This window comes from Pygocentrus nattereri, chromosome 20 (assembly GCF_015220715.1).
Source record: "Pygocentrus nattereri isolate fPygNat1 chromosome 20, fPygNat1.pri, whole genome shotgun sequence".
Taxonomy (NCBI): Eukaryota; Metazoa; Chordata; class Actinopteri; order Characiformes; family Serrasalmidae; genus Pygocentrus; species Pygocentrus nattereri.
Window position 1 is genome coordinate 3,025,037 of NC_051230.1, and position 13,617 is coordinate 3,038,653.

Consider the following 13,617-nt stretch of genomic DNA (forward strand, 5'->3'; position numbering starts at 1 on the left):
AACTCCTGAAAAACAACCCCACACCATGATCCCCCCTCCACCAAACTTTACACTCGGCACAATGCAGTCAGACAAGTCCCGTCTCCTGGCAACCGCCAAACCCAGACTCGTCCATCGGATCTCCAGAAGGAGAAGCGTGATTGGTCACTCCAGAGAACACGTCTCCACTGCTCTAGAGTCCAGTGGCGGCGCTTTACTCCACTGCATTCCACGCTTTGCATTGCGCTTGGTGATGTAAGGCTTGGATGCAGCTGCTCGACCATGGAAACCCATTCCATGAAGCTCTCTACGCTGTTCTTGAGCTGATCTGAAGGCCACATGAAGTTTGGAGGTCTGTAGTGATTGACTCTGCAGAAAGTTGGTGACCTCTGCGCACTATGCCCCTCAGCATCCGCTGACCGCTCTGTCATTTTATGTGGCCGACCACTTCGTGGCTGAGCTGCTGTCGTTCCCAATCGCTTCCACTTTGTTATAATCCCACTGACAGTCGACTGTGGAATATTTAGTAGTGAGGAAATTTCACGACTGGACTTGCTGCACAGGTGGCGTCCGATCACGGTACCACGCTGGAATTCACTGAGCTCCTGAGAGCGACCCATTCTTTCACTAATGTCTGTAGAAGCAGTCTGCAGGCCTAGGGGCTCGGCTTTACACACCTGTGGCCATGGAAGTGACTGGAACACCTGAATTCAGTGATTTGGATGGGGGAGTGAAAACTTCTGGAATTATAGTGTGTGAATATAAAATGAAATAAAACAAAAAAAGACTTTAAATAGAGAGGCTGTGAGAAATTTAAAGGGCCCATAACATGGAATTTTTTTTTTTTTTTAAATAAAAGATTTTGGTGTAGTAGATAAACATTATTAAAGTCTTAAAAATGATCCGTTCACTCCTCATTCCATTCAGTCCACCTGTGGAGAATAACCTGCCTAACAGCCCTTTCTGAATATGTGAGGTCACAAGAACCAACACACATCAGCCTTCAGCCCCACCCACCCACGTTGACGTTATAAGAAGTGTTTCTGCCTGGACTGCTTTTTGCATTTTTGAGTGACGTGGCCAATCACAACAGAGCCCATTTACATACATCAGTTTCTGCCCAATAACGATACACAAACTTTGGCTCGTGCCTTCATCGTGTCCCGTACTGATTACAGTAACTCCCTCTTTGTTGGTCTCTGTACATTCAGAGCTCTGCAGCTGGAGTTCTCACCCACACTGAGCACTCAGCTCACATCACTCCCGCTCACTCTCAGCCGCACTGGCTGCCGGTCCCGTCCCGTCCTCAGAGAACTGCTGGCCTCTTTCACTCCCTCTCGCTCTCTCAGGTCTTCTTCTAATAACTTACTCGCTGTCCCAGCACCAGACTTTCACCTTGGGGAGGGAGGTCCTTCAGTGCCACGGCCCCCAAACTCTGGAACCCTCTTCCTCAGTCACGGCTCTTCATTCTCCACCTTCCAATCTTAAAGAGAAAAACGCTCACGAAGGAGAAAAGTCTTCATTTTTCTTCCTCCTTCACTGCTTAGTCTAGACTTTGCACCCCCATGCAATGTGAAGCAGCCTTGGGTTTGTGAAAGGTGCTATATAAAATGTGTTGATGGCTGTTGGGTGGTGGCAGTTGGTTGTTGGGTGGTGGCTGCTGGGTGGTGGGTAGTGGTGGTGGTTGTTGGTTGTTCGGGGGGGGGTTGTGGCTGTTGGTTGGGTGGTGGTTGTTGGTGGTGGCTGTTGGTTGTTGGGTGGTGGTGGTCGGGTGGTTGTGGTATTGGTTGGTTGTTGGTTGTTGGGGGTGGTGGTGGTTGTTGGTTGTGGTTGTTGGTTGGGTGGTGCTTGTTGGTTGTGGTCGTTGGTTGGGTGGTGGGTTGTTGGGTGGTTGTGGTGGTGGTTGTTGGTTGGTTGTGGGTGGTGGTTGTAGGTTTTTGGGGGTGGTGGTGGTCGTGGTGGTTGGGTGGTTGTGGTATTGGTTGGTTGTTGGGGGGTGGTGGTGGTTGTTGGTTGTGGTTGTTGGTTGGGTGGTGCTTGTTGGTTGTGGTCGTTGGTTGGTTGTTGGTTGGGTGGTTGTGGTGGTGGTTGTGGTTGTTGGTTGAGTGTTGGTTGTTGGGTGGTTGTTGTTGTTGGTACAGTAATAAATACAAACAAACAAACAAACAAACAAACAAACAAACAAACAAGTGTTTGACTAAGAGATGAAGAGCGGTCACACAAACATGGACTAGGACTCAAAATTGTACGTGAACCTAACAATATTAGAAAAACGTCTGATATGGGCTCTTTAATCATCGGCCTGTAAGCGTTTGCTTGTCTGAGTGAAACAAAGCAGCCAAAGGAAAATAACCAGGCATTAACGCCGCTTGCATAACGATCATCTCTGAGGGTGAAGAGAGGCCAGTTAACAAGAAAAACAAACAAACAAAGAAACAAACAAAAAAAAGACGATGCTCTGGGCAGATGGGGAGGTTTGTCAGGAGGCCTAAGATAAAACCCAGTGTTTTTACTGTTAAAGCAGGCAGGGATTGATCTAATCTCACATTTGTTTCTGGCACGATCTTCACTGATGATTCATTCGACTCCTGCCAGTCAACGTTCAGCACAGACGCAGACGGACCAGCAAGTCAAACCTGAGTCAATCAGTCTTAAAAACCAAGGATCCGCCTCAAACAGAGGAAAGAGCAACAGCACAAAGCACAGACCACAAAAAACAGGCCGACACTGCCATCTAGTGGCAGCACAAGCAACTACAACCAAACTATTAGTTTAAAAGGGCCATATCTTTGGTTCTTCAAGGGTTCTTTGGTAAAGACAGTGGTTCTATACAGAACCGTGAGCACTCGAGGAACCTTTTGCAAGAATAAAGAGTTCTTTGCATCATGAAAAGGTTCTTCGGATTAATGTAAAAATGTGTTGCATGTGGTTCTTTATAGCACCAAAAGGGGTTCTTCTGTTGTTACAAGCTTGGTATTATAACTATATTAGAACCCATTTTAATGCTATATAGAACCCTTAACAAAAAGGTTCTGTACAGAACCATACAGAACGCATTCTCCAGCAATCTGAAGGACATTTTCACCATGCAGAGAACTATTTAAGCATACAAATGGTTCTGTGAATGTTCACGGTTCTATATAAACCATTGTGTTTACTAAAGAACCATTGTGTTTACTTGTTTGGCCTTAAAGGGGAACTCCACGGAATTGTAAAGATATTCTACATACAACCGCATTTCCAAAAACAGTTGCAATGCTGTGCAAAATGTAAATATAAACAAATTTCAATGATGTGCAAACCATTAAAACAGTGTGTATAGTTGAAACCAGCACAAAGAGGACGTATCAAATGTTGAAAGTTTGCCCATTTAGAATTTGATGCCAGCAACATGTTCCAAAAAAGTTGGAACGGGGGAACAAAAGCCTAAAACACCTGCCGGTTGATTGGCAGCAGGTCAGTCACATGACTGGGTATAAAGAGCAGCTCAGAGAGGCGGAGTCTTTCAGAAGTAAAGAGGAGGAGGGGTCACCACTCTGAGGAAAGACTGGACCATCAAATAGAGCAACAACTCAAGAAGAACGTTCCTCAACATAAAACAGCAAAGAGCTTCTGCTTTCCATCGTCTACGGTGCAGAACATCATTAAAGACTCCGAGAATCTGGAGAAATCTCTGTCTGTGAGGGACGAGGCTGAACACCAGTATCTGCTGGCCGTGATCTTTGGGCCCTCAGGCAGCGCTGCATTAAAAACAGACATGATTCTGTAGTGGAAATCACTGCATGGGCTCAGAAACACTTCTGAAAACCACTGACTGTGAACACAGTTCATCACTGCATCCACAAACGCTGTTAAACTCTAAAACACAAAGAAGAAGCCAAATATAAACAGGATCCAGAAACGCTGCCACCTTCTCTGGGCCCGAGCTCATTTACAATGGACTGAGGGGAAGTGGAAAAGTGTCCGGCGGTCCGACGGATCAACATTTGAAATTCTTTGAGGAAATCATGGACACTGTGTCCTCCGGGCTGAAGACCACAGTATTCATCATGATGGTATAGCGTGCATTAGCGCACAAGGTATAAGTGACGTGCTTATTTGTTTTGGCAACATCTGCTGCTGTCCAGACGACGTCTTTTTCAGGGAAGGTCTTGATTATTCCATAAAGACGATGTTAAACTACATTCTGACTGTATTACAGCAGCATTGCTCCGTATTAAAAGAGTCCGGGTGTTAAACTGACCTACCTGTAGTCCAGACTGGTCACCACTGAGAACATTTGGCACATTATGAAATGAAAAATTTGTTACCGTGTTCTTCAGTGGTCAGGACCCCCTTGGGCCCTCATAGAGCAGGGAGTATTTGGGTGGTGGATCATTCTCAGCACTGCAGTGACACTGACGTGGTGGTGGTGTGTTAGTGTGTGTTGTACTGGTGCGAGTGGATCAGACACAGCAGTGCTGCTGGAGTTTTTAAACACTGTGTCCACTCACTGTCCACTCTAGACACTCCTACCTTGTCGGTCCACCTTGAAGATGTAAAGTCAGAGACGACGGCTCGACTGCTGTTTGTGCTGGTCGTCCTCTGGTCCTTCCTTTACATGCTGTACCACAGAGCAAAAGAGCCTTTAGAGTTGGTCAGTTCTTTATTTTTTCTCTAAGTTAATATTTCACCCTTCGCTGCTTCAATTCATAGAAAAAAAAAAAAAAAAAAAACACAAAGAAAAAAGTGTTTACAAACATTTACAAATGCAGGTAACTCAGGTGTCTGTCTGAACAGCAGGGAGGAGAGGGGTGAACATTCAGGGGTGAACATTCCACCACACCCTGACTCCGCCCTCCTCTCCTCCTCAGCTCACCCTTCGCTTCACAGGGACACCATTACAGATACAAAATGTCCGTTCCCAGCTGTAAAATGGACGCTGTGCCAGGCTTGGGTCTGATCCAAAAAATGATGGCTTCATAGATCAGAGAGAGAGAGAGAGAGAGAGAGAGAGAGAGAGAATGAAAGAGAGAGACAGAGAGAGACAGAGAGAGTGAAAGCGAGAGATAGAGCGTGAAAGTGAGAGAGAGAGAGAGTGAGTGAGAGAGAGAGAGAGTGAGTGAGAGACAGAGAAAGAGAAAGAGAAAGAGAAAGAGAGAGAGAGAGAGAGAGAGAGAGAGAGAGAGAGAGAGAGAGAGAGAGAGAGAGAGAGAGAGAGAATTGATTCAGTATGCGTTCCAATGAGCGAGTGCAATTCATACTGATTCAGTATGATTCAGTGGTGTTGGCTCAGTATGCTGCTGATTCAGTACGATTCAACATCGAGTATAACACATACTGATTCAGTATCGTCTCCACCAATTCCACACCAGCTACGCTGAACCCTATTGAATCAGTAGGTGTTCCACTTAATCATATGGCTTCACTGCGTTCTCCATTGATTCAGCATGATGACCATTAGCACGACTGATTCAAAAGGATTCAGCATACGAATGTGATTCATACCGACTCCGTATGATTCCATTTTGACTCCACTGATTCAGTACTGGCTCCACTGATTAACACCAACTCGGTACGATTCAGAATCTGCTCCGCTGATTCAGTAGCACTGACCCAGATTCAGTATGATTCAGTGTCAGCTCCTCCAAGTCATTATGGGCTCCACAGATGCGAACATTGGCTCCAACGATTCAGTATCGGTTTCTGGAGAGGAGTCTTGGCAACGCAGAAACAAAAGCAAAACAAGGAGAAAAATGGATGGAGGGATTAAAAAAAAAAAAAGAAGCACCACTCAAACAAACCCTGGATCCTCTCTTCGTCAGCAGGAGACTCCAGCGTTTTCCACTGGCGCCACATTTACACGCTTAACTCATTGTTATTTACCAAATTCGCTATTTAAAAATATCAGCACTAGTGTCTGTTCTCGTTAGAGTTCTTTCGTCTGTTACACAGACAGAGTCGGGGTCCTCAGTGAGGATCATGGAAGTTTACTGTCACTGCATATTGAGACCTAAGGCAGACTGTTAACGATGACCAGGACTGGGGGGGGTCAAAAGTGCTATTTGAGGCGGACTATCTCCAGCTGGTCCTGGTACTCAGTGAAGAGCCTCTGAAAGCGCAGATTCTGACCAATCACTGGCAAAACCTCCGCTAACACATCTCTCTTCCTCAGACCCTACAGAAGAGAGAAAAAAAGAAATGAAAATATTACAAAATATTAATTAATGTTTGTGGCACCTTCACTGGAGACCAAACCTCTTCTCTTAAACAACACGAAAGGGGAACTCCACCAATATTTCAAAAATACCTGCATAATTAAACGGTGAAAAAGTCATTCAGAGCGGTCTGATGGGAAATGCTGTCCTGGAGAAACTTACTGAGGCAGAATTGCCCACACAGGTGGTGATGGGAACCAGACGTCTAAAAAGTTTAATGCCCATAAAAGCTCGCGAGCAGAACGCTGTTAAACAAGACGGCTATGAATTCGCCGCCTGACGCCTAAAACACTGCTTTGTGATGAAGTTTTGGCCTAAAACGTCTCGTAATCTCTTTATTTTAATCCATTCACGGCGAAGGGGAACATGCAGGACAAAACCGTCTCCCAAAGGTTTATTTCTTCCAGATTTTCCACTATTTTACCATCACAGACGTTACATATCAAATCTTCGAAGACTCTCGAAGGTCCAGAAGTTCATGACTTCTATGTCTGACTGTTACAGGCTGTGTGGTATGATATTACTTAAAAATCCTAGAACAATTTTGCATAACTGGCCTGAAATTTGAGATGTCAGATGGCAGCTTGGTTGGTCACATCTAACGTGTCTCATTCATGGGGCAGTCGTGGGCTGGAGGTCAGGGAACCAGCCCTGTGACCAGAAGGTTGCTGGTTCGATCCCCTTGGCTGACAGTCCATGACTGAAGTGCCCTTGAGCAAGACACCTAACCCCCAACTGCTCCCTAGGTGCCGTGGATTGGGCTGCCCACCGCTCACTGCCCCCTAGTGTGCGTGTATGTGGGTGTTTCACTGCACGGAGGTCTAATTCCACAGGGTGCCAACACGGTGACAAATGGCTGTAAATTCTGATTCGTGCAGGTTCTCTGGAGGTTCTGGATGGTAAATAAGAAGTCTATATCTGTGTGGTAGTCATGGCGACGCCTGGTTCCTATCACCACCACTGTAAAGACATCCGAGTCTGTAAAGTCTCTCTACAACACGCAGTCTTGCTTAAAACCACTCTGAATGACTTTGTTTACATTGCATTGATGGACGTATACAGAAATGTTGAAAAATCAGCGGAACGCCCCTTTAAGAGCAACGCTGCATCATTTGCCCTCAACCTAAATGTAGTCAATCAGCCAAGAGCCACACGGTGTCTGAAGTTCACATCCCATGTTTTAGCACTGAATCTATGAGGCCAATGCAGCCCACAGTTAATGGAAGCTTATACCCCACCAACTAGCCGTGGTACTAACCGCATGCCGAAATGATCAACCCACGTGTAGGTTTTCCCAACGCTTCACGTTTTCACCGTTTCCATGGCCTGTATAAAAAACCCTCAATCAAAAATTCTAATCAATAAAGCTGATTTTACACATCAAAACTAGGGCCACGTTGAGTTGCATGCAAAATAATTTCCCTGCACCAAATAAATGAGGCCAATATACACCATATACCCTGTTCTTCAGTGGTCAGGACCCCCATGGACCCTCACAGAGCAGGTACTATTTGGGTGGTGGGTCATTCTCAGCAGTAACACTGATGTGGTGGTGGTGTGTTAGTGTGTGTTGTGCTGGTGCGAGTGGATCAGACACAGCAGTGCTGCTGGAGTTTTTAAAAACACTGGTGTCCACTCACTGTCCATGTGTGTCTATTAGACACTCCTACTTTGTCGGTCCACCTGAGATAGCTCATCTCTTGCTGAACAGTATGAGCTAATCATCCTCTAGTCCTTCATCAGTGGTCACAGGACACTGCCGGCTGGATATTTTTGGTTGGTGGACTATTCTCAGTCCAGCAGCGACACTGAGGTGTTTAAAAACTCCAGCAGCACTGCTGTGTCTGATCCACTCAGACCAGCGCAACACACACTAACACACCACCACCACATGAGTGTTACTGCAGTGCTGAGAATGACCCACCACCCAAATAGTACCTGCTCTGTGAGGGTCCATGGGGGTCCTGACCACTGAAGAACAGGGTAACAGAGTATCAGAGAAACAGATGGACTACAGTCTGTAACTGTAGAACTACAGAGTGCAGCTATACAGTAAGTGGAGCTGATAAACTGGACAGTGAGCGTAGAAACGAGGAGGCGGTCAGGATGTTATTTCTGACCGGTTTAGTGAACATGTAATGGAAACCAACACCCCACCAATTAGCACGGTGACACCAAGCATACCCAGGCTGATCAACTACACTCAGGGTAAGTAGAGGTTTAAAAACGATGGTTCTTTAAGGGTTCTTTAGTAAAGAAAACGGTTCTATACAGAACCATGAACATCAAAGAACTCGTTGCATGATTAAATCGTGCTTCAGATTTATGGAGAATGTGTTGTAGATGGTTCTATACAGAACCTTTGGAAAAATGTCTCTATATAGCACCAAAATAGGCTCTTCTTATAGTTACAATGTCAAGCTTGTAATAATAAAAGACTCATTTTGGTGCGATATAGAACCCTTTTTGAAAAGGTTATGAATAGAACCACATACAACACATTCTCCATCAATCTGGAGAACACCTTCACAATGCAAGGGACCCTTAAATTAGGCAAAGGGTCCGTCGAGTGGTCATGGGTTTAAATACACAAGTGTGTGGAAAACTAAACTCTATCCAAACTGTTGCTCTACCCGCCTCTACCCGCCCCTACCCGCCCCTACCCGCCCCTACCCGCCTCTACCCAAAAGTGTCAGACTCTCACCAGCACTGTGGGCTCCCAGGAGCTGCTGCTGGATTTGTGTACTGGTCCCAGCAAATCCTTACACAACTCCCGCAAACGCTGTTCATAACCTAGAGACACACACAAACACCCCCCAGTGAATCCCACACAAGCAGTGAACACACACAACCACAGCTTATCCATCAACAAACATGTTCATTCACAGCTACAGTTGTGAGGCTGGACAAGCTTCGCAGATCTTTAGAGCCCCTACACAACACTGGGTTTCCTGCTTAAAGGGCAGCACCATCGAAATCTGTTTTTACTCCGCTTTTTATTTAACAAACTGAAATTTAAATTAAGTTGCACGCCCTCAGTGAAAGGCCTAAACCCATTTCACCCCTCGGCCCACCACTCAGCCCTTAGCCCTCCGTTTTATCTTAGTTTCAATGCCGTTTCAACGTATTCTGGTCATTTTCTTCATAACAGCTAACTGCTAACAGCATGCTAATTTCCCGTTCCACCTTAAATGGTCCTGCAGTTCCGACGCCTGAAGCGCCAGAATGTAATAACTGCTCCATTTAAGGTGGAACGGGAAAACCTGAACGTGAATCTGGGGAATCTCTGAAGAATTAGGGGTGGGCGATAAGTAATGGCCCCCCTCTTTGAAAGCATATCGTTGCTGTCCGAACAAAACCTCGTATCTCCATTTTTGTCATTTTTTTGTTTTTGGCATTATTTGAAAGTACCCATGGTCCTACATATTTTACGTAAACTTCATGATGAATGGACCAACAGAAATGACCCAAAAAAACTCTGGTTCCATTGACTTACATTAAAAGTATGGTAGGTTTTTTCCCTCTCCTGTAAAGTTGTCATTTTGGAGATACAGCGTTTTGATCTGTCAGCAGCGACACGATGTCCTAAATGTAACTAAAGCCCAGCAGTGAGGAGCTGAACTTTCCCCTCCTCTGCTGTCCCTGCAGACGGGCAGGGTCGCCTACAGAGCGGCGCTGGTAGCTGTTAATGAAGTGATGCTCTTTTATCTGAGGGTCTCATTTCAGAGTGAAGACCTCAACCACTGCCCTGTAGCTCAGGAACAAGGGGTTAAGGTGACACTAGAAAACAAGGGGTAAGGTTAAAACGAAGAAATGGGACTGGGCCAAAGTTCTTAGTCCTTACAGGGAAACTAATCTGCATAAAAACTAATTTATGACGTCACGAAAACCAATACATTTCGTCGCCGTGCAAAGAAAAACAAGTATTCCCAATTTGAAAACCTTACAGGAGGAGAAGGCAAAAACTTTATTTACTTTCATTGAAAGTTAAAGATAGGATATTTTATTGAAAGCTATTATTTCGGGGCATTTCCGGTCCGATCGTCACGAAATTTAACCCAATGTAAAGAAGAGCTGCTGAGGAAATTATGCAGAAAACTAGTTTAAAAGCTAGTTTAGCACCACCCGTTCACAACGAAGTTATAAGGAGCGTTTCAGTCTGGACTGCTTTGTGAATAAGGCACAGTACAGAGCAGCCAATCAGAACAGAGCTCATTTACATACAACAGCCTTCAAGGTGCAGTAACAAAAAAAAAACAGCTTGTTTAATTGTAAGGAATAAAGAAAAAAACGGTCAAGACGGTCATATTTTTGATCAGGGCTGGGCGATATGGCCAAAAATTCACATCGCTCGATATCGATACAAATCACGGTAAATGTCAAAATCATTATTTCTGTCAAGTTTAAAGGCAGATTTTTGCTCCTGAGTGGTCAGTTGCTGTTTTAAACCATCCCTTATGGTCAGAACACGACAAACACTCACCAAACAGTGGAACATTTCACACCTCTGTGATGGGACAGTGGGAGAAAGTGTCTGGTTGTTTTTACCAGCTGGAAAACCACGGCGGCAACTTTTGTAATAGTCATAATTTGAGAAATAAATCAGATTATTTTTAGCTGTCTGGTGACGAGCGCTCGGCTCGGCGACAGCACTCGGCTCGGCACCAAGTGACCAACAACAATGCTAAGCTGTTTAATTTCTCCAGAACATCAATTTAATACAAACAGCAAATATTGGCTGGCTCAGTAGCTCAGTGATGGACTGACGGCTGGGTTTCTCTATTCTATCACAGGGCTGGAGGGGTGACCCGTAATAAATCTGACGCTCTCTGTGTAAAAACACTTATCTGCAGTGTGAGTCTCACACCACACAACCTTTTACGTACGTTTAAATCTAAATCTGAGCATTTTTTGTCTTGCTTGAGCTACAGTAACGTCAGTTCGGGTGCCGTCTCCCGCTTTCCAGTACCTCACAGCTTCCTCAGTTTACTTTTGTTTAAATCAAAGCTAAAACTTGCCAAAATATGAAGATAGTGCTGTAGCTGGGAGGATCAGACGAGATCTAAAGCTGCTAAGGCTGATTAGGACGTACAGAAAGAGGCGAGTTCGCTGTGTATCAGCACAGCTACGCCACCGGGAATAGCCACCGGGAATGTGTCACTCCTCGTTTCAGACGTTGCTGAAGTATATTTGGTGACTCATTTTACTCAATTATATCGAAAAACACGGAAGTGCGCCCTCTTGTGGAGACAGCAGAGTAGTGTCCCTTTTTCTTGCAGTAGAAAACTCCACCAGGGCTGTCTCTATCATATCGAGCATTCATCTAACATTTCTTATATTTCTATCAAGTTAGATCGCGATAATTATCGTTATCATTTCATCGCCCAGCCCTAGATTTGATCCTTAAAAAGTACAAGACAAATGGACCCTTTAAAAAGCTACACTACTGAGCTTCAGTGCTGCAATAAAAAGATCCATCATCAGTGGATCTGTGTAAAAACAGAAGCAACATGTTTGAATTTTTGTTTTCTTTTTATTTTTATCTTCTTTTAAAAAAATTTTAAAAAAGTAGAAATACCCCGAATTCTCTCCACAGTAATCCAGACTTTTTCAGCGCTCTGTAAAGCTTGTCCAAGCTCACACAGCGGACGTGTGTCTTTAGTTAAAGAAAACTAGTGTCTCACCCTCGTTGACGATGAAGCGAGTGTAGATCAGCAGCCAGTGGCGATATTCGGCGGTGGAGCGCAGGACGAGTGCGGAGGAGAGCTGCTGCTCCAGGAAAGCCAGGGTCATCCCCTGCTGCAGGTGGTGGGGGGCGGAGGACAGACGGGACGCCAGCCGGCTCGCGCTGGGGGAGGGGGCAGGGAAGGAGGGGGGATATTTATTAAAGCAGCCACGTGATAAAAACAGTGGTGAATCGTGACGGTTAGTCCTAGACCTTCAATCAGGCCATAAATATCTAATATCACACGATCCAAGCGTGGGGAAAAATCCACTTCTATGACGATGCTCATTCCTGACGGTGCTCCATGGAATTCTAGGAAAGGCAAGTATTTATATAGCACCTTTCATACAGTGCGGTCACTCAAAGTGCTTCACAACTGAGAAAACAGTGACTCGAAAAAGTAAAGGAGAATATGAATTAAAAATGAATTAAAAACAATATTTAAAAGAGAAGTTCGCTAAATTAAATGAAATATTAAACATGGGATGAAATATTCCAGTAGTACTGCAGCACTACGCAAAGCGCACTGCACATACGAAGCTTTAAAAACATTTGTTTTGAAGTTTCATTTGAAGTTTGTAAGACATTAACCTGTTTTACTGTAAACCAATTTGGTTTTAAATGTGCCGTGTAAAAATAATTTACTTACTTGGTTCTTGTCAAGCGAAATGACCTTAAATCCAGTTTATATATCTAATATTTCCCGTTTTGTAGTGGTTGTGCACTAATTATAAGACTAGCTTATTTCTATAATTACTTATTTTAGTTCATTCTATTTTATTAAGTACAATCGTCTCACTATAAAAGGCAGATCATTTTACTGGTTTCAATTTCTTAAAACAAGCAAAATTATCTACCAATATAGTGAGACTTAATAAAATGACTTAAAATAATAGTAAATAAAGTGTCTGTATCTGTGTTGTCGTCATGGCGACGCCTGGTTCCCATCACCACCACTGTAAAGACGTCTGAACCGTTTCACACCAAACCCTCTGGATCCCTCCGTTTACATCTCAACCACTGGATTATGTGGGAATTTTGAAATACTACGGAATACAGTGGAATTCCTCTTAAATATGATTATGGGCAAAAAAGGCCATTTGGATTTCCCAGAGGTCCAACTGCAGATAGAACAAGGACGAAACGCTTCCCAAGTGTTCCTAATGCTTCCTAACGCACGCCAACACAAGTGCATGCAACATTAGTGGGCACTAGAGGGCAGTGCTGCTTTCAGTAAACCAGAATGCAGAGACAAAGACTCAAGAACGCTAGAAGAGTCAGTCCATGTCCCACTGAAGACGGAAGAGCAAGAACAGATAAAAGCAGTAGATTCAGGCAATGCAGATGTGTGTCATTACACTAATAATAATAATAATAATAAGTCTGCAGAAACATAAATCAGCTTCAGTTCCTAATTGGTGTAGAATCCTCAGCAGGCCGTTAGCCAATCACAAAAATCCTACCTCAGAGTCCGCCCCTGCGTAGCAGCCAGTGGCCCTGTGGAGCCCAGTGCATCCTGGGAAGAGAGACAGTTCCTGAAGTCCGCACACTGCACTAGAGCATCCTGCTTATCCACGATCAGATTCCTGAGAGAGAGAGAGAGAGAGAGAGAGAGAGAGAGAGAGAGAGAGAGAGAGAGAGAGAGAGAGAGAGAGAAGAGGAACAGAGAGAGAAGACAGGGAGAGCGAGAGAGCGAGCGAGCGAGCGAGAGAAGAC

The 13,617-nt window shown here is 44.6% G+C and overlaps 1 protein-coding gene across 1 annotated transcript in view; it reads right to left on the reverse strand.

Annotated features, from left to right (window-relative positions):
- Nucleotides 1-5,128: 5,128 nt before the first annotated feature.
- LOC108441388 (protein HIRA) overlaps nt 5,129-13,617 on the reverse strand; it is a 42,640-nt gene continuing 34,151 nt past the window's right edge. The window contains exons 22-25 of the mRNA XM_017720872.2: nt 13,365-13,487; nt 11,861-12,024; nt 8,881-8,969; nt 5,129-6,136 (exon numbers count right to left, since the gene is read on the reverse strand). Coding sequence (XP_017576361.2) covers nt 6,020-6,136; nt 8,881-8,969; nt 11,861-12,024; nt 13,365-13,487 — 493 coding nt within the window. The 3' untranslated portion in view covers nt 5,129-6,019. The remainder of the gene's footprint in view (nt 6,137-8,880; nt 8,970-11,860; nt 12,025-13,364; nt 13,488-13,617) is intronic.